This window comes from Physcomitrium patens, chromosome 12, assembly GCF_059467195.1.
Source record: "Physcomitrium patens ecotype Gransden chromosome 12, ASM5946719v1, whole genome shotgun sequence".
Classification (NCBI taxonomy): Eukaryota; Viridiplantae; Streptophyta; class Bryopsida; order Funariales; family Funariaceae; genus Physcomitrium; species Physcomitrium patens.
Genome location: NC_143421.1, coordinates 3,525,560 through 3,547,285, shown reverse-complemented (window position 1 = coordinate 3,547,285; position 21,726 = coordinate 3,525,560). Strand labels below are relative to the sequence as shown.

General features: G+C 38.4%; 1 protein-coding gene and 1 long non-coding RNA gene across 7 annotated transcripts; both read left to right on the top strand.

The window, feature by feature from the left end:
* Positions 1–5,077: 5,077 nt before the first annotated feature.
* On the top strand, positions 5,078–12,622 carry LOC112289593 (uncharacterized). Of its 5 annotated transcripts, none has more exons than XM_090254610.1 (8): positions 5,083–5,215; positions 5,427–5,655; positions 7,191–7,962; positions 8,230–8,514; positions 8,923–9,712; positions 10,042–10,963; positions 11,133–11,951; positions 12,103–12,622. In XM_090254610.1, exons 3-8 carry the CDS (start codon positions 7,326–7,328, stop codon positions 12,130–12,132), a joined length of 3,483 nt encoding a protein of 1,160 aa, XP_090110736.1. In that variant the 5' UTR covers positions 5,083–5,215; positions 5,427–5,655; positions 7,191–7,325; the 3' UTR covers positions 12,133–12,622. The 5 variants fall into 5 exon arrangements, with proteins under 5 accessions (XP_024390676.1, XP_090110736.1, XP_090110738.1 ...); XM_090254611.1 differs by having other exon boundaries at positions 5,171–5,275; XM_024534908.3 differs by lacking the exon at positions 5,427–5,655 and having other exon boundaries at positions 5,078–5,215.
* A 669-nt stretch (positions 12,623–13,291) lies between these two features.
* On the top strand, positions 13,292–16,030 carry LOC141045989 (uncharacterized). 2 transcript variants are annotated; one of them, XR_012218633.2, is made up of 2 exons: positions 13,292–13,651; positions 14,111–16,030. It is a non-coding gene; the product is annotated as an uncharacterized LOC141045989 (long non-coding RNA). The 2 variants fall into 2 exon arrangements; XR_016505700.1 differs by having other exon boundaries at positions 13,292–13,860.
* The last annotated feature ends 5,696 nt before the right edge of the window (positions 16,031–21,726 follow it).

The window sequence follows — 21,726 nt, the reverse complement described above, 5'->3', positions numbered from 1 at the left end:
AATCTATCAAAGGTACTTTGTTTTTCCAATTTTCATTCAAATAGGGCACTCTTCTTCAATATGCTTATTAATGAAATAATAATATATGCAAATTACCAAACAAAAACGCAATAATATCCAACAAATCCTAAAAAGAAGCAAGCTTCACGAGCATCTTTGGGAGTTTGCCAATCCTCCATTGCCTTCATCTTATCTTGTTCCATGCGCATGCCTCCAAAAGACACCACATGCCTCAAAATAATGACCTCTAACTTCCAAAGTTTACACTTTGATTGCTTGCAATAAAAAAAATTGTCATGTAACTTATATTGTACTTTCCATAGATGTTGTTCATACTCCTTAAAGGTTTTATTATAGACTAAGATATCATGAATGAAATCAACTACATACTTATTCAAAAGGTTTCAAAATAATCTGTTTATGTGACCTTTAAAAGAAGTTGGAGCATTGGTGAGGCCAAAAGGTAATACAAGCCATTCAAAATGTCCATAGTGCATACAAAATGCCATCTTTTTTATATCTTCTTTGGCAATAGGGATTTCTTAATAATCACTTCAAAGGTCTAATTTACTAAAGATAATTGCATCTTGAAGTTGGTCAAGAAAATCATCTATACATAGAAGTGAGTATACATTCTTGACAATTTTCTTATTGAGACCTTGATAATCAATACAAAGTCAAAGTCCATTATCTTTATTGCATGCAAAGAGTATAAATGCTTCCCATGGTGATGTGTTTTCTTGAATGAAGCCTTTTTCCAACAACTCATTCAATAACTTTCGCAATTCTTTAAGTTCATTTGGTGCTAGTTGATAAATTGGCTGATTGATTAATTTGGCCCTAGGAACCAGTTCTATTTGGAAGGGAGTATCTCAATCAGGTGGTATGCTATTAAATAAGTTAGTTGAAAAAACATCTCAATATTCATATTATTGTATTGTAGTTTGGCTACCATATAAAAATATTGTATTTATATATTTATTATATAATTTACAAAGTAACATAGTAAGAACCATGTTAGTAGATTTTAATTAGTTGTAGAATGTAGTTAGATTACTACTTTAAAAAAAGTTGTTTAAAAGAACTACTATTAGAATTTATATAACTTTATTTTTTTGATAGTAGCTTTTAAGATTAATTTTGGTTGATAGTTACTTTTATATATTTAAAGTCACATTTATTAGATATTGGTGACCCTTGAAGTTTTATTTTATTTCTATTATTTGATGTTTAAGACATATATTATATAAATCTTATATAAAAAAAAAATAGAGAGAGGTTTTGGTAGCAAAAAGAATAGTTAGGGCATCTATATAGATGAATAGAGATAGATGATGAAAATCTCCATTGCTATTGACAAAAAGGCATGCCCAATGGATTTCAAGGAGGTTGTCCAAGGCCTTATTAGGAATTAGAATTACTCTTTTAAGGCCATTTGAACTTTAGAGGTTAGGATTAGCAATTTCAAGATTTTTTCTATGATTTTGGTAAAAATTTGGAATTTTAATGAAAGAGATCAAAAGTTTGATAGTAAATTTATATTTTATTTTTTTTGTAATAGAGCTTGAAGGTAATAGCTATATTATATAAAAAATTAAAAGAAATTAAATAATTAAATAAAGAGATATAAGATTATAAATATTGAAGAAAAAAATCCTTTAAAAAAATGAAAAAATAAAAAAATAAATTTAAAGGATTTTATTATATTTTGAGCTTTTAAGCAAAATAAAGAGGTTTTGAGAGACAAGACTTTATATATAAGTTAAAAGTAGAATAAATCACTTATTGAAGCTTAGCCAATAAATTAAATATAAATTTTCTATAATTAGCTATCTTATATATTCCTAGATTGCAAATCTAACCACATGACAATATATGAGTTGTTCTACCCCTTCTACTCTTTTAGCTATCTTTTCTACCACTGAAGTAAGATTCAGAACCATCACATATACCGGTTTCTTATGCTATATTTGCTTCTTCATAAAGATCATTCCTATAAATAAGCTCTTGGCCACAAATCATTTTGCTATCCTACTAGACATAAGAGCACAAAGAGTCACCATGCATCTTCCATCTTTGAAAGAAATTATTCTTACTAGTGAATTGACTTGTTTATTTTCCACCTCTAGCTATGGCATATCAAAGATAATTATATATTTAAGCTTTTTTATTTTAAACTTGTCCCTCAAGGCATATGTATTACTTAGCCTTAAGGTTTCTTCTTCACTTATTTCACTCAATACGTTCTCTTGATCAACTGCTTGGTATATACTCCCTCTTTTAATCATCTTTGTTTTAATCTCAAGTTCGCAATTGCTGTCAAGATGTAATTTTTTGTAGAACCACAATCTATAAGTATTTGACATAGCTATCTTCTTAGTTGATCCGTTAAACACATCAATCAATCTTTTCAATATTTGTCCAAAGCCTTGCCATTTGTCTCTGAAAAATACTAACTATCTTTAGTGCTTGCCCTCAATAACTTTACTAAAGAGCCATGTTTTCGTGTTCTACTTCTTTACTAACTTGGTAGCCCTTGAGATTGTGAATCTGTCATAATTTATTAGTGCTTGAACTTTGATATGTTACATAATCTTTGATCTAATGGTGTGGCTCCCAATAATAAAAGCACAATTCCTTTTTGAACTTTGACATGTTTGACAATCTTTGATCTAATGGTGTAGCTCCCAATAATAAAAGCACAATCTCTTTTGTACCAATAATTATCATCTTTGTAATATCAATGGTCTTTATAGAACATAAATTTTCATTGATTGTTGTGCTATAATATTAGCTAGAGGTATTGGAGCCCATACTATAGGCGGTACTCTACAATTTCTAAAATCTACAACATTGACCCTCTTTGCAATTCTAACCACTTCTTCAAACGTTTGTAGATCCTTTAATTCCATTTCTTACTCGACCACACATTTCAATTCTTGTACAAATCAATCTATCATCTTTGCCTCTAAAACGTTGTTAATTTGGAAACATAAGGACTTAAATCAGAAGACATTAGGACTTACATTAGATGAGGTTATCCAACTAATCACGTGCTAATTTTTCCGTATTTGTGGACCAAAATTGATTCCTAAATTTGATTTCAAACTCCTCTTATTCACCAAATCGGCCCTGAGCTGTATAGCTTTGATCTTCATGTTGCCACCAAATAGTTGTTGTATCTCTCAAATAATTAGAAGCATATATAATTCTTTCGCTAGTATTTGCCCTAGATAATTGGAGGTACTATTGCATGCTGAAGAGCTATTGGCATATATCTTCTTACCTTAAAGTTCTTAAGTATATATCGGGCTATCTTGATTTGAGCCTAGAAAATGTCAATTTTCTTGTCTTAAAAGCAAATTTGTCCTTGCAAAGTAGCTATCTAACCTAAGAGGTATTATATTTGAGTCTTCATCTAGGATTACTCTGCTATATCTCCCATGTTGTAATTTCCTTGCTGGATTTTGCTATTATAATGTCTTCTCTTCTTTTAGTTGACTTTTTAAAGTAACTCCTTGTAGCTCCAAAATAATACCTAATGTGATCACAATAATTGACTTCCAACTAAACGATGGCTATTAGCATACTACCAAAGAATAGACTAATATTTGCTCTGATACCAATGAAACATGACCAAATATTTTAATATCTAAAACCTTACCAAATCTATAATAATAAAGATCTCAAATCAATATAAGACTAAGAACATTAGAACAAAATTGAAAATAACTAAATGAAATAGAACATGAAAGATAGAATTGAGTAAAAGAGAATAGAATGAAATAGAATAAAATAAGAAAATCAAACTTTATTAAGAAAAAGAATCTAAAACTTTATTTAATTGAATCTTCCAAATAGCCTCAGTCAGTCATGTTTATACTTTATTCAACTATCTTAGAACTTTTTAGAATATCCCTAATAGTAGATCTACTAAAATAACCGCCTTTCTAAAAGATTCTAGAAGTGGACTCCATCACAATAACCACCTTAAGCCTTTCTAGAAGGTTTTATGGTGGATCCCATATGAACCACTATCTTAACTTCAATTCTAGAAGCTTCCCAAAAACGATTCCAACTACATATCTCTATATGCAAATAATACAACCATTCTATCCATGCCTTGTTATATAATACATGTTATTTAAGAAAAAAACTTACTTCCAATTTGAAAATAAGGTTCAATGATAATTATTGCTTATTAGTTTGAATTCACAAACTCAAATTTAATAAAAATATTTAACTTTTTTTTTGCAGTAGCATTAAATTGTATAAATATTAAAAGAATAAAAATAAAAAATATTTTAATAAAAGTATAAAAATAGTAATATTTTTATTTATTCAACTTTTCAATCACATATAGTATATTTTGTAAGATTATTTATTATAATAATTATTATCATATCAATAATCTTGAATTAAATAAATAAATAAATATATCTTTAAATATGTTAATTAATTAAGTATTTTAAAAATATGTATAGATAATTTATTTATATTTCTTTCACAATATTGATTAGTTTTTTTTATTCAAATTAATGCAACAAATATTATTATTATTATTATTATTATCTTATTATAAACTTATAAATATAATTTTATTTTAATATGTATATATCTTATATAAAACAACTCAGGTGATATATCAACATGATAAATTAGAAGAGACAAAAAGCAACTTTGATTGGCTGCACATCTTATTATTTTCCTCCAAAAGTGAAGCAATAACTCAACTTTTGATCAATTAATGATCAAAAACTGCATGAACATCATGTGAAGAGTAGCACTGCAAGATCACTAAGCATGGATATATATATATATATATATATCCTTCAATTTACTTATGCTAATACTACAATTATTCAAAATTAATACCATAAATAAAAAAATAATGCATTATAAACAGAAAAATGGATAAATAAATAAAAATAAGAAAGAGAGTAGACTTGACTAATCTGAGGCAAAACCAAGAAATATGCCAAAGGGGGGTAGCGACCGCCGGGCGGGAGAGAAAGGTGGGGGCGCCGTCCAACAAGGGCCCTGGAGCCCCTATCCACGGTGGTGTCGCTGGAGAACGTTTTCGGAGGTTTAGGTCATATCCTGGAGCGATGGCGGTGTCCATGGTCGCTAGAATTATGTCCATTTGGCTAGCTCCAGATGCTGTCTCATGGTTTGCTGCGGTTTCCTCAACCGCGGCGCCATAGCTTCCAATGTGGTAAGCTTCGGAATACAGTTGGTCACTTTTTTTGCGAGGGTTTTGTCGATCATTATAGACGTAAGCGGACTGCGGAATCCTCTTCGATTCACGCTCTTTGCAGTTGCCGTTTTTTTTTTTTTTTTTTTTTTTTTTTTGGTTTATGATTCCGGGCGTTGGGATAGCTGTGGTTCCGATTTTGCAATTCGTGAGTTGGTTGTGATGAATGCAGGTTATTTAGCGCGTGAGAGAGTGAATATTAGACGCTGAAGCTGTTTGCATACTGCACCTGGCACACTTGGAGGATCCATGACTGGTGCATTGGTGCTGTTGTAGCGATGTTCGAATGCTTCTGTATGATGCGGGGGCCTGGTTGCCTTCCCTACTCGTGGTTAGAGGAGGATCAGCAAGCTTCATCTCGTTTTTCTCGTCCTATATTGGCGTTTGCTTGATATTCTTCAGTAAGCCTTATCGTGTGATTCCTCGGCAGCTGAAAGGATTGTAATTTTCCAGTGATTGTGAAGATATATCTTTGCCGTTACACTTTCTCGGTCACTTGAGTCCTCTCTCCGACTCTTTTCTCTGTGCTCAGAGAAAATGTATTCAGCTTGGTGTTGTCTTTCAGGACCAAGGTTAATTTCTAAGTGTGGGCGCAGTAAAGGTAGAAGAGTGTAATGTAATGCGGCATTCGTAGTGTCCCACGCATACAGAAGAATTCTAAGAGGTACTAAACGTTAGCGAAGGTCTAGGGTTCCTCTCCCATATGGCCACTTTGCACGTAGTCTTCTTACTGGAGACTATGTGCTGCACTTTCTTGGATGAAGTTTTTGCGGAACTGAAAAGCTGGGTTCTACATGTTGCTGCGCAGTGTGTTTGAACGAGTAAAATATTTTTCTCCTCATGCTCTGTTTGTGCTGCAACTGGTCTTGTGCCCCAACGTCAGATTTAAGTAAGACAACTGGTAGATAAACGAGCTGATTTGCAATTTCTTTCGTTTTGTTCTCCCTAAAACAAGCAAGATAGTTTGTGGAGTATGCTTTGACTCATTGACATCTTCTGGTTGTTGGTGCTAGAAAATGATCAAATCTCGTGATTATGACAGCCAAATGGGTGCCACTCCATGTACGTCGATGCATCGACTTTGTGAGAACTGCCTGGAGTAGGCCCGTCTTTGATTAAGTCGCTCATCAATGTAGACATCGTGTTATTGAGTTATCTTGGTTTGCAGATTGATCAGTTCTTTCTTCCATTTTCCAGAAGAAGCATCTGGGATAAGTAAGAATGTTGGGAAGAAAGGTTTCGCTTTCATCCTGCCAGGACTTGCATCCAATCGTATTCCAACTGCACAACCTTCTGATATCTAGAACTATTTTTTGAGTAAGGATGATTAGATTGATCTTTTATGTTTTATGTCATATGTTGTTCTAAGTTAATTTTACATCCTCGGATATAGTCAACTCGTCGTTATTTTAGGGATTTAAGTGAACCGAATGTGCTTTTTTGTAACTTTACAGCCTTTAATCCTTAATTGTTTGGAAAGTTTTATTCTTTGGCGCCTGCTCTTAGTATTTTTCATGATTCCATGTGTATAAATCATCTCAATGCGGTAATTGGTATTCTATGATTGCCAATTTTTTTAGTTGCTTTCTTTAGAATAATTGTTTGCTTCTATAGTTCGGAAAAGAGATAGTTACCTACATCGGAGGCTGTTCCATGATTGTTCCTACACGTGATTACAGAATCTATGGTATGTTACTGCCTGCAAGTTATAGTGAATGTTACTTCGAGACCATCGGCAACCTATCTTACGAACCGACGAAGGATTGCGGCGTCATGTTTTGTAGACAATTTTCGGATCAGTTTTTTCTTGATTGGGGTTTGCAACTGTAATGTTGACAGTGAGGGGGAAAGTTCTGTTTAAATTTGAAAGCACGTCCCTAATGGTGATCGGTGATTGATGGAAGATATCTGACGGCTTTATATTCATTGTGCTCAGATTTGGTGTTTTCGGTGTACGAGGATGGGCAGCAACGTCATGCGATGAGTCGTGCAGGCCATTGATTTAGTTATCCATGATTCTTTTGAGAATAAATTTAGAGCCATTCAGTTGAGCTCTTTTGTAAGCGTGTAAATGTTTCGGCCAGGGCCGGGACAAGAGTCCCCCCAAGGCACTACACGACCATCTTTTCCTAGTCCACCTCGTTCCACAATGCCAAGACCAAGTCAATTTGGACCTCCACCTTCCATGCATGGAAGAGGAAGTCCTCTTGTCCCCCCACCTGGACCTTCGCAACATTTTTCTAGTCAGTATCCTGGTTATCCTGGTTCAGAACTTGGAGATGGACAACCTCAACCCCATCCTCCTGGAAGTGCAGCAATTGATCGCATGCCTTCATCACCACTGAAAGCTGCAGAACGACGAGTTGTGGAGGAGCGACCCATGGGACCACAAGATCAGGAGATGCTGAAGAATATCGATATCTTAGCTAGTTTTGTAGTGAAAAATGGGCCCCAATTTGAGGATATGGCACGGCAGAAGCAGGCTAACGACCCCAAGTTCGGATTTCTCTTCGGTGGTGGACCCGGCTCGGATGCTGCCCTCGGCCAGGCTTACTATGAGTGGAAGAAGAGATGGTTAATAGCCGCAGCCAACTCACCAGCAGATGCTCTAATTAAGCCTCATTCGAATAATGAATCCAAAGTAGATACTCATAGTCCTCTTTCTGAAGCTCCTCTTTCTCCTGACGGATCTGACATGAACATGGAAGGTATGCGCGCTCATCACATGCCTGTGGATACTGAGCATAGAAGTCGTACCGTGTTTGATTAGAAACTCTTTATTTTATTTAGTTGATCAAGTATTTTGTTTGAACAAGGAATCCGATGTTTTATTTTGGTAGGTATTGTATCCTTCCTTTCTGCGATGATATAAAGAGAACCGACACATTGCTTTCAATTAACAAGGCCTGAGGTTTCTTTTTATTTATTGAACCAAAGGAGCCAATTCATGTCTGTCATGTCTTGATGTTGTGCAGATGATTTTGGGGAACCCTCTCAAGCCGCAGATATCAAAAGTGATCAGGTTCAGGAATCCGAATCTAACCTACATGCTAAGAGAGAACCTACATCATCATCAAGAACGGAGACCAATTCTAGACCACAAGGTGCACAGAACCCCAGAGTCCCTACCCCTCTTAGTGTGCTTCATCAGAGCAATTCCGCAACAGCTTCTCGAACTTCTCCCCAAGTGCCTTCTCAGCCAGCAATCTCCAACAGACCCCAGTTGGATACTGCCCATGATGAATTACCAAAGAGGAAAGGTATAGTTATGACAGCTTAGAGACCTTGAGCATCTTGTCAATTGTATAAACTTTGATCTTTCATGCTCTTAGTTGTCAGCCCTCTTACACTTACGTGCAGATTTATAACGTCTGGCACCTTATTTCTAGTCCCTCAGTAGGTAATCTTTAATACTGCAATAATGGAATCTACAACATATTTTCTCTGTGTTTGTACGAGCCTGTATTCGCGTGGACAAGCCCGTTCCGTAACCGCAAACTTACAGACTTTTATTTTTAACCGGATATTTATTTATCTATTTTTTAATAATTTGTACTAGTTGATTCTTCCTGGCCGGTATCGGGCACGATCCTGAGCTAATTGTTTTCTATTGTTACTGTCTTTTCTTTTAACTCTTTTATGAATTCTTGGTGTTTTGCCTCCTTCAGACACGAGACGTCGTACAGGGTTCGACAGACCTTGTATGGAAGATGTGACACCAGTATCTAGCTCTCCTGTACAAACAAAGCCACAAGTCCTAGACTCTTCTGCGGCTGCTGAAGTACAAAGAAGTAAAACCTCTTCTCGTGTCTCTCGCTGGGGCCTTCAAGATCCAACTCCTCTCCATGATTCGTCACGAAGACCCTCCTTTTCTGTTGACGCACAAAACAATACTTTTCAACAAGATCCTGTCAGATCACTTGTAAAGGAGGTTGATACGTCAGAGTTGGGTGACAGGTTGGAAGCAGTCACCCCTCAGAGGGATGATGATAGTGAACATGAAACCAAAGGTGCTAAAGATTCTCTATTGAAGGATACATTCTCCAGATTGGAGGACAGGGACTCTACAGATTATCCGACAAAGCCGGACCGATATCAGACGAAGGAATCTATACTTAGATCAGAGGACAGGAAAATGAAGGATTCAGATGATAGGAGAGCTAGGGACTCCCCATCAACATTGGTAGATCTAAGTATCCGAGACGGATCTCCCAAGATATCGAAGCAACAAAGAGATGTTTCTGAACCAGACCCTGGTTCGAAGGCACCAACGGTTGATGAGTTTGGGAGGTTTGTACGGCCTGGGGGAAGTGAAAGTGATGCCGAGGATTCTCATAATGACAGGAAAAGAAGGAATGGAAGTGGAAGTAGGAGCAGGTCCCCATCAGATAACCGAAGACGACGTCGCAGTCGTAGTAGGTCTCCACGACGGCACAGTAGGCGGAGTCATTCACGCAGGTTTGTAACTTCACGTATCTTACTTAAGTCATCTGCAGAGTTAAAAGTCAAGGGTGCACTTGCGATTTCGTGGTGAGATTTAGTTCTAGGATACTTAGATTAGATGTTACCATGTCAGCATCATTATCCAGTTTGTATCTTGGAGCACACTGGCATCTACACCTCTACTTCTGTATCTTCTTATCTTTTTATGTAAGGCTCTCTGGTAGGTCTTTGAGGTTTTGCAATTTATTTCAATGCAAATCATTTTTTCGAAGTTTATGAAGGATTTGAAGTACATGAGGTGTTCGTGTTTTTTGAGATGTTCGTATGGACAACTTGTTTTTCAGCCGTTCACCTAGACGGAGACGGAGCCGAAGTAAGTCACCTCATGGACGGGATTCTCGTCGCGGAGGTGATGGTGCGAGAGGTTGGGAACGAGGACACCAAGATCGTAGTGATCGCGGTGGAAGGAAAGGCGGAAGAGGTGACCGTGGTGGAGGTCCTCCTCAATGTCTTGATTTTTCCCGGGGACGCTGCAAAAGAGGCGATGGTTGTCGGTTTGCGCATTCAGAGGTCGCAGTCGAATCTACCAATGAAGGGCGATATGAGAGGGGTGGAGGTCGTGGAGGACGAGGCAGCAGGCAAGTCGATCGCCAAGAAAGTCACGACAGTGGTCGTATCCATGGTGGTAGCAGTAGTAAACCTGGCTGGGGCGAAGATATATCACGTTCACGAAGAGGGTGGGAGCCTAACGATTGTAAGGAGAAAATTTACAAAAAAGAATCGAGGAAATCCTTGGAGGAGATGCCTCGAGCACAATCTGAAACCTCGCCAGTGAGTGATTATGGAAATGAGTTAGGAGCTAAACCAAGTGAGCCACCATATCCTGGAGACCCTGGAGGCTTACCCACTTTGGCGCAGCTGCCGCCCCCTCCACCGCCATTGCCTCGTTCGCAAGGATTTTCATCCGCTTCCATACCACCACAACAATCCTACATGGGTTATCCCCCTTCTCAGCCCGGGTTCAACCTGCCACCACCTCCTCCAACCAATCAAAATCGTCACACGTCAATGAGTCAACAACCATCCTATGGAGGTAGCGAAACGCAACAGCCAGCTTTGGCACCTCCACAAGTTTCTAGCGGCCTTGCGAATCTTCCTCAACTTAGGGGTCAGGCTTTGACTCCGTCAAGTAGGCCTGGCTACACATGGCAGACAACATCAACTGCGGCACCAGCATCCATGGCCTATACTGGGCAGCCTGTCCAGGTGCAATATTGATGCATGCCATCTGTATGACAACCTTAATTTGTTCAGTATCCCGTTCTGCTATGTGTACATCTTCAATATTCGTTCGTATTCTTTTTTTGTGCATATTGTATATCATACGTGCCTGGCAATTAAGTAATGAGTTGAGAGGTGGCATTTCATGTTCCAGGCGACAGGAGCACAGTCGAATTATGGGTTGCCACCTCCTCCCCCAACTGCATACACAAACTCTCTGTCTCAATATCAGTTGCCACAACAGACGCAGGTAGGTCAATCAGGAGAACAGTTCAACATGATGGCAGATCGTCCTGAGCTAGGACGTCCCACTGCTGCGGACGCTGGAGTAAAAGGTGGACAAGAAAATATTTCTATATCTAGCATGGATCAATGGAAGGGCAATGGTGGGAACGGAACTAACAGACACATGGATGATGTCATACTAGAAAGTGTTAGTCCAGGCTTACCTGGCCACCACCACATGGAGAATGTAAGCCCGGGCCCTGGTCCAGGGTTGGTAATGGAGAGCGTAAGTCCAGCGCTTGTTGCACATGCAAGCAACGCTTCGGCGGTACCGCAGCAAGCAATGACCGTGTCAACCTTTAGTTCATCGCAGCACGATAATCCACCTGGTGTGGGCCTTGAGAGTGTAAGTCCAGCCCCAGAAGAACCGCAGAACTGGAGTCCAGGTGGCGGAGATGAGACCAATAAAGGTGATAAAAGAGCAGATAAGAGGAATAAACGAGATAAAGAAGATCACAAAATTAGGGGTTTGACCCTTCTTAGAACAGCAGTGGCAGATCATGTGAAAGAGACACTGAAGCCAACATGGCGGGAAGGGCAGATGAGCAAAGAGGCTTTCAAGACAATAGCCAAGAAAGCTGTTGATAAGGTCCTCAGCGTTATCAAGCCGCATCAAGTTCCCAACACTGACGAGAAGGTGGCGGTTTACATGGAGAATGCGAGACCAAAGATCACAAAACTTGTTGAGGTTTTTCACGATGTTCCTCATTCCCAGTAATTGCATTCAAAGTTTTATTTGGGACTTGTGTTGATGACTTCTCTTCCAACATGAGATTGATCCAAACTTCTAATGAGATTGATCGTGAGAACTTAGTGTATTGGATCTTTCGTGACTGCAGGGTTATGTGGACAAGTACGTGAAATCCTGATGCGTGATGAAGATTGGGCTTGTTTTCAAAAGCCTTCTGCAGAGGACTTCCATGCAATAGTGGGGTGCCTGCAATTGGTATGTCTTGAACCATGAGCAGTGTAGATCCTTGTCTATGTGCATCAGTTTAATTCACATAGATATTTGGATCCAGAGCAGAACATGCTAACATATCCTTTTGCATTCCTGGGGCGGGGCTGAGCAGCCTCTCGGCATAGAAGGTTTGTGAGATTTTTTGCAGGTTCCAAAGAAAGTTTTTTGAGCTTTCGTAATTATACGGAATCTTTGTATCCGCTTTGTCTGCCACGTTTTAGGTTCTGCAGTTGCGAGCTGCAGAAATTGCAAGAAATATAGATCCAAGAAATTGATATATATGATCTGACGTGATTCAGTCACTACTACTGAATTATCTCCTGCTTATGTGCAGTGCAATTTGCATTTGTATATTATCATCATAAACAAAGAAATCGATTTCAGATTAAAGTCTTCAATTTTTAGCAGAGGACTTCCCATGCACCATCTTTGGTTTTTTCTCGAGCCCTGTATAGTAATCCAGTGATTGCGATGTCAGCAATCATAGTGGTTATCCCTTTCGCAAGGATGACAATTCCAGCCTCCTTAACCCATCCCTGTACAACCACTCAACATTTATCTCATATGTCTTGGTATTATACAAAGATTGCTGATTATTATGAAGCATTGTTGGCTTGACCACTGATCACCCATAATCCTAAATATTATCAGCTCGGTGAGTATACCGCCTCTGAGGCTATGAACAGGTTTGTTGTTGCAACACGGGATTGTTTTGAAGCCAAATATTTCTGGTAACCAACCCATGCAAATTTAGAGCGCAATGTACAAATTTTGTGAGGGAGCTCAAAAGCGTTAGGAAGAAGGATTGCAGTGGCCCTGCAGGTTTGCAGAACGTCAAGTACATGGAGGTGCCTTAGCGCTAGAAGGAGTGGTAGAACCTCCGACCTTGTGGTTAACAGCCACAAGCTCTATCCAATTGAGCTGAAATGTGCCGAAACGGCTTGTTTTGAAAGTAAATTAAATTAAAAATTACATCGGGTTAAAAAGCCCACGCTGGCACGCGGAGGGTGCCCGCTGCGGGGTTCCTAGTTCGAAACCTACGTGTTATGTCCCGCGGTTGGCCGAATATCCTCCTCATTGGGTCTGGGTATTTGTTCGTGTCTTGTTGGGTCCAGGTGTCCGGCTCCCGCCGAATATTGTTCCAGCTCATATTCGGCGACTAGTCTCATGTTTGGCGACTGGTCGCTTTGTTCCTCGGGGTCTCTTTCGGTTGTCTGCGCTGTGTGCTGGCATGTATTCGAGGCTTTCGTCCGGTTCATCTTGCAAAGACCGGTCTTCCTCTGAGTGTTCGATGTCACACATGATCTGTGCTACGATGTCTTCTGCCATCGCCCTTGCGAGTTGTTCTCTGGCGTCCTCGTCTTGTAGTGGAGGGCTGGGGGGCGGCTGGGCCATTGGTTGTCTGATTCGTTCTGCGCCTAGTTGAGGTGAGGCTTTATTTTCGGGTTCCTCTTGCGATTGCGTTCGGCTTGCAATGGGTGTTGGGATGGTCTGGAGTCGGCTGGCTAGGACCCTAGGGAGGAATTTGGGGTGGAGGATCAGCTTCCACTTGGGGGGGGGTGTGCTGCCTTGCAGAAGACGTTCCCTTGCACCCATATCGCCGTGAATTTGGACTCCATTTTGCCATGGCATTCGGGTGAGCGGCAGTATTTGAATTTCTGTAGTTCTGCCCATGCTCCCATGGCTACCTAGGCTGTAGTCTTCCACGCTCAGTATAGTACTAGCCCGAGGTAGAAACGCCCTTCCCTGAGGTGGTGCTCGCATTTTTGGCACCATATGTACCAGATGATGACGTATCGCAGGATGTCCCAGGGTGTGTTCTTGGAGATGGAGCACGAGCAATTAACTCATGTGCATTCGTGTTGTTGGCTGCTGGGGTTGGGAAGGTGCCGTGGAGTGCAATCTCCTACATGGTGTTGGGGGTGGTCAAGTCTGAGAGCCTCTTGGCAGTCGCACATTTTTCCTAGGCTAGCGTGACTTGTGGACACGCAAAGAATGCGTGCTCTGCCGTTTCAGGGATCCGGCCGGTGCAGAGGCTGTAGTGGGCGTCTTGTTGTATTTTGCGCCTCCACTCCCCGATGGGGAGGGCCCTCCGTGGTCAAGAGCCACACAATGGCGGATGTCTTGCAGGAGAGCCACGGGTGCCAAAGTTTGGCAAAGTATTGTGTTTGCTGGGCAGGGGAGAAGCCTCGGCTCGCCATGGTCTTGCGGAATTCCATTTGTCTGCATTGCTGTGTTAGGATGGTTTTGTATCCTCTCTTTGTAGTGTAGTTGAATAATTGTTCTGTCGGCATCGGGCCTTATTTGTGCCACGTCCATTTCTTTGGGTTGGGGCCTTTCGTGAGGCTCTCTCCTTGCGTCCATACTATGCAAGTTCCATCTGGGTGGTCAGTTGGGTTGAACTCCACCGCCTTGCCCAACTGGTTCCTTACGAATATCTTTGCTTCCTCTGTTGGGTCTACGGGTACCGTCATGTGGTTGTTGGTCTTATCAAGTTAGCTCGTTTTGGCTGCTCTTGCATATTGCGAGCCCTTCCATTTTTTGGGTCCGCTTCCTGTTATGTGGTAGACCGGTGCCTCATTGCTCGACGTTACCCATCTCCCATCGATCGGGGGGCTAAGTTGCGTGAAGTTCTACTTTACCTCTTTATGTGCAATGTGTGAGAATTTGAACTTCTTGGATCGCGTCTTGCGTCTTGGTGCTTGATCGGTCTGCCAGTTGTGTAGATGGTTGTTTCATATGTCTTCTACTTGATTGACGTTGTTGATAGACCATGTGCAGAACCTTGAGTTGGCCTTTGCTCATAGGCTAACATTATCATCCGTGGTGATTTTTGTGTTCAAGAATAGGGGCTGGTGCATCTTTTTGGCGTGCAAGGTAGCAAGTGCTTTGGTAAGTCCCTTCCTGACCGATGCCCACATAGTCCATATTGCGTACCAAAGGTAGGAGCTTTATGGCCATATTTTGGGGGCCATGAATATCCAACCCATGTGTTTGTTATAGTCTTCGTTTTTGCTGAGCTGTGCATTCTAGATCCAGTACAAGATGAGTGATTTCCAGGGCTCTTCTCTCGGGACTAGGGCGCTTGGTATCATTTTGGCCACAAGGGCTCTTGTTTGGCCCAGTGGGTCGAATATCTTGATCCTTCATTTGATCGTCAAGGCAATTGCTATGTCCCATGCTACTTTGGCCCTTGTCTTCCTGTTCCTGTCCCCTGCCAATACGAAGTTCCAGATGAGGGCTCTTATTGTCATCAAAACTCTATGTCATCAACAACGTCAATCAAGTAGAAGACATGATGCCAGATACCATATGTTCTTGAATATGATCTAATTTTACTTGAGCATCCAAGATCAAGTCATCCTTGGGAGAGTTTTTTGTTCAACCATTGTGCTAGTTTTGTCCAAATTTGGTGCATGATTGCTTCATCATTGTCATGTTGGGCTATTTCATCTTCAAAGATGAAGCCTAGATATTTGGTGTATGTACTCCAAAGGAGCCATATGAGACCTTTATCTTTCCTCCAATTTTACGGCCTTAGGTTGTTGCTAATCCACAAAGCCCTTATTTTGTTTAAGTTGATTAATGCTCTTGAGGCTGCTTAGAATAGCTCGAGAATCTCAAATATTTATTGGAGGTTATTGAAAATTTCCTTGAAGTAGAATTTTGTGTTGGATGCAAAGTATTGGTATTGTTGTTTAAGAGAAAAAGATTGTCTATTGCATAGGCAGGGTCGTTGATCATGCGTGACAACACATTTGATATAAATAATTATAAATAAAGTGTTAGGGGACACTTTTGTTTGACCGATTTTTCTTATGTGAATTTTTGACTTTTATGTTCATTCACTAAGATAGTCAGTTAGGCGTTTTAATATAGTGCGGTTGTCTATTTCACTTATTCCTCTAAGAATTCCAATTTCTTCATTGCTTGTTGGAAGAAGGTTTAATTGATCTTGTTGTACGTTTTTTCAAAGTCGATTAGTAATATCACTATATCCTACTAGCTTTTCTTGGTTTAGTGGATTGATTCTTAAGCCAACAGTACCATTTGCAAAAAGATATATTATCTTTTTACAAATCTTATTTGTATAGGATAGATGTAGGTTGATAGCATTGGTGTCACAGACATACACATGTAAGTCAGTAATTACTTGTATAAATAAATAGAAGTAAGTAGAAGTAAGTAAAAGTAAGTTAATTCTATAATATCTTTTATAAAAGCTTTTTAGAAGCTTTATAGATACTGCTTTGATTTTATGAGTGTTTATAATTGACTTTTTGGATTAGAAAAGTGGTCAATAAGTTGGTCATGTGCCACATATGTTGTTAGCTGGAAGACCAAGTTAACTATGTGGCCTATATGTAAAATAACTTACTTTGTAAGTTAAGGTATGTATCCTACAAAATCAATACATATTGGAGGTCTTATAGAACATCGTCACGTAGCCCCTCCTTAAATAGTATATATAGAGACAAGAGTAAAGCTCTCTTTATTCTTGCCAACTCTTTTCTTGCTTCTAGTCTAATTTTAAGAGTCTCAAATTTTCTTGTCTTTTAGCAATAAGCCATTTCAATTTCTTTTTAATATACATTTTTTTTTTTATTTTTATTTTTTTTTTTTATTCTTTTTTTGACATGGATTTCATTGGTTTATGCATCATCTTTTAGTTCATGTCCTTGACAAATTGATAAGAGTATACTTACAATATCAAAACTTTGTCTTCTCTTGATTAAGAGTAGATTACTTCTTTTTCATGATAAGACATAAGCATATTAGAAGTTGGGGATTACCCTCTTCTAAATTGATATTATTATTACTATTTTCTTTGTCATCAAGTCCTTTTTTCTACTTATCTTAAGTGGTATTAGATATTTTTTGAGTGTTATTATGGTAGAATTTGTTGAAATGAAGAGTGCAATGGCACAAATGTAAGAGCAGTTGAGAGAGTTGATACTTGCGATGCATCAATTAGCTTACCACGACAAAGATCAACAAGAATGGCAGGAAGTGAGGATATAGAGATGATTAGAGCTGCTTCAACATCTGCACCAAATAATGTCTTTCCACCCATGATGGAACATCCTTCAAGTGTTAGAAAATCAAGAGTTGTTTTCTTTGAGAAGTTTGATAGTACAAAATACAAATTTTGAGGATTTATCAATCAAGTACAACTTGTGATTGAACTTCAACCTCAAAGCTATCCAATCCCATGATCACAAGTTAGATTCATTGGTACACTTCTTTCAATTTCAGTACTATCGTAATTTTCATCTTTTCTTGAATGACAAGATTCAATATTAGATAATTTGGAGGCATTTTTGGCAAAATTTTGGTCCATGTATAGAGAACATGATACAACTCGTATTGCAACCAACAAGTTTTGTATTTTGCAATAAGGCAATCAATCTGTAACATTATATGCTTCACAATTTTGACAACTTGTAACTAATATCAAGTCGAATGATGCTGCACTTATTAGCCAATTTTTCTATGGATTACAATATGAAATAAAGAAATAGATGCTCAACTTACTTGATCTTCAAATATTGAATCAAACAATTAACTTTGCTATGAAATTTGACAATCAGCTTTTTGAATTTTGATGTAAGAGTCACATAAATAGGCCTCAATGTTATTTCAATTCAATAGCAATAGTAACATCTCTTCAACACATATATTCAAAAGTAGAAGATATACAAATTGATGTGGTATATTTTAAACTTCTTATTGAGCAAGAAAAAACTCATTGTCATCAAGAAAGATTGTGCTTATATTACGGAGAACCTAAACACATTGCTCAAAATTGTCCAAAGAAGTGACAAAACTACAAAATGAAGAGCACATCTATTAAAGAAGATAATGTGTTAGAAAAAAAAATTGTCCAACTAAAATAGGGATCGTGCGGCTTGAATTTTATACAATTTCTAATAAAGGTCCTATCCTCTTCTAAGAACCTTCTCTTTGTTTCATAATAGATGTCCCTTTAGGACCTAATAATTATAAAGCTTCTATCTTGATAGATTCAAGAGCCTCAGCTTGTTTCTTAGACGTAGAATTTGTTAAAATCATAAAATACTATTAGTACAAAAAACCAAAGCTGTTCATGTAAAAAACATAGATGGTCATCCATTCTCTTTTAAAGATGTTACTCATGAAATACTTCCTATAGATGTCAAGGACAAGAACTCAATGAAAAAATAATCTAGACAAGTGAGCCTTCACTCAAAGAAAGGTAACAAAATATAAATAAATATGTATGTATATTGAAAGAGAAACTAGAATGGCTATTGCCAAAAGACAAGAAAACTAGAGATCCTTGAAACTGGACTAGAAGCAAGAAAGGAGTTGATAAGAGTGAAGAAGGCTTCACTCTTCTCACTATATATACTATCTAACTAGGGACTACGTGGCGACGTTCTATAGGACCTCCAATATGTGTTGACTTTGTAGGACACATGCCTTGACTTACAAGGCAAGTTTTTCTACGTGTGGGCCACATAGTTAGCTTGATCTTCAAGATAACATCTGTGGCATATGGCCAACTTATTGACCACATTTCTAATCCAAAAAAACAATTAAAGACACCTATGAAGTCAAAGCAACGTCTATGAAGCTTCTAGGAAGCTTCTATATTAAATACTATAAAATTAACTTACTTTTACTTACTTTTACTTACTTCTACTTATTTGTATATGTAATTACTAGCTTACATGAGTATGTCCGTGATATTATCCCCCCTACTAGGGACGAGTTCCACGAGGAGCGGTCATCATATGTTGAGGAAATCTATGATGCGACGAATTGTATTCGCTACATACGCTGATCTTTGTTCTCTTCGAAGATGATTGATAGGGCCTCTCAACCATCGATAGTGTCCCATATTACGGCAGAAAGACCACCCAGTTATTTGATCATTGTTGAGGCCTTCATAACTTCTTTCAAATAGAATATTTGGAACACCATCAGGAGTTGTTCCTACCTCTAGCAAAATCACCAAACATCAGGAGTCCCTTCCCAAATTGTGATATCAAACGCGTTGTATCTCGCCATCTATTCGAGGAAGAACATGTCGTTCTTGAAGATCTTCATCTCGATTGTATCGTCTTGAAGGTTGTGACAATCGTAATGTCTCGTCTGGTAGGTCAGTAAATGAAGGCTCTTGAATCGAATCCATTGGTTGTTGGTTCTCCATCTCTTGAATATCACAACTACAAAGAAGCTACAAACAATGATTGAAAGTAGAATGTTATCTTGCCTAGATGTTGTTTCTTTTATAAAGAAGGTTTTCATCTTGATTTAGATAGATATCGTCGATGAAAAGCCTCCACTACCTTTGTTACATTTGCAAGATTCTTTATTGGCTCCCATGTGCATTCACTAATACCATATCTGAGCTAATGGACAAGATATTCCAATTTATTTTGGCGCCGCCTTGAATCTAAGACTTCTTCTACTTCAAATTCTTCATTATTGTCCACTTCTATAGGAGGAGGTGAAGCTTGTCGTCTTCTTGGTATGTCCATTATCTTGTATGGTTTAAGAAGAGATATGTGGAATACTGGATGGATTTTCATTGACTCCGGTAGATGAAAATGTTATGCAACTGGATTGATTTGTGCAGAAATAGAAAATGGTCCCAGCCTTCGATAGTCCAACTTGTCACAAGGACAAGTGGTCTTGATATTATGACGAAGTAGCTATACCTTATCACCCAAGAGGAATGGTAGTTGTTCCTTTCGATAGACATCTGCATTGACCTTTTGTTGTTCTTGAGCCTCTTTTAACTACGCCTTCATCGTTGCATGTAGCTCTGATAAATGAATCGCAAAATCTTTTGCAGCAGGATTATCAACTTTTGAAAAGTCAAAAGTATCAAGTCATGGATGATAACCATAATTAGCAAAGAAAGGTGTTTATTTTGTAGAAGAATGTACTGTGTTATTGTAAGCAAACTCTGCAAATGGCAAAAGAGTTGTCCAATCAACTTGTTGGTAGTTAATGGTACATCTTAAATATTGCTCCAAAACTTGATTAACACGCTCTGTTTGTCCATCAGTTTGAGGATGGAATGTCGAAGATAGTTTTATATCCACTTTTAGAATCTTAAAAAGAGTCCGCCAAAATCTTGATACAAATTGAGTTCCCTTATCTGATATAATATCCTTGGGTAATCCATAATAGCGATAGATATTGTCAAGAAAGAACTTAGCTGTTTCTTCACCTGTGATAGATTTTGTACATGGTACAAAATGTGCCATCTTACTAAAACGATCTACTATCACGAATATAGAATCATAAAAACTTGAGATTGGAAGATCCGTGATGAAGTCCATAGAAACAGAAGACCATGATTGTTTTGGAATGGGTAATGGCTGAAGAAGTCCAAAAAGTCAATGACGAGGAGTTTTTAATCTTGAGCAAACATCACATGATTGTACAAAATCTTTGACTGCCTTCTATATTTGAGGCCACCAAAAATCCCTAGATATCAGCTCCAAAGTCTTATTATATCCAAAATGTCCTGCTGTTGGAAAGTCGTGACGAGCTTGAAGAATACGTTAACGTGCTTCTCTTTTTGGAACATATAGGTGTCCTTCAAAATAGAGTAGGTTGTTCTTGAATTCAAATTTAGAGGGATCATGAGATTTAGAAGAATTATTCTTGATATCATGAACAAGAGGGTCTGAAGACATACTTAACTGGACTTGCTTAAGAAAAGTTAAATCAATAGTCAATGTTGATTTTATTGCTCGAAGATAAAATTACTCCGACTTCAAGAGAACCGTTCTTTGTTGCTCAAAAGTTGCATCTCCTTCTTTTGATGCAAGATAAGAACGTCTAGACAAGGCATCAGATAAACCTTGTTGTTTTTCGGGCCAATAAGTGATGATGAACTCGAATCTTGATAAAGACATGCTCCAACGAGCTTGACGACGATTTAATATGTGTACTGACATAAAATATTTGAGGTTCTCATGATCCGTATACATGGTGACTAGATTGGAAGCGCCTTCTAGATAATGATGCCATTCTTGAAAAGAATCCACAATTGTAAGAAATTCTTTGTCGTGGATCTCATAATTGATTTCTGCTGCTGAGAATTTTCTTGAATGAAAGGCTATTGGATGAAGTTTGTCATCTATTCCCATTTGTGATAAAATTGCACCTAGAGCAAAGTCTGATGCATCTGTTTTTATAAAGAATGCTTTGGAAAAATCAACACGATACAAGATTGGTACAGAAACAAACGTTGTTTTCAAAGATTCAAAAGCAACTTCCGCTTCTTGATTCTATTGGAGTTTGTCTTTACAAGTCAAACATGTAAGTAGAGCTGTAATTCAAGAGAAGTCCTTGATGAAGATCCGATAGTAGTTGGCAAATTCTAAAAAATATTGGACATCTCTTACCGTTTTTAGGATCTTCTAATCTATAATAGTTTGAACTTCCTTAGGATCCATCATAAGTCCATCATTTGAAATGATGTAACCTAAGAAATCGA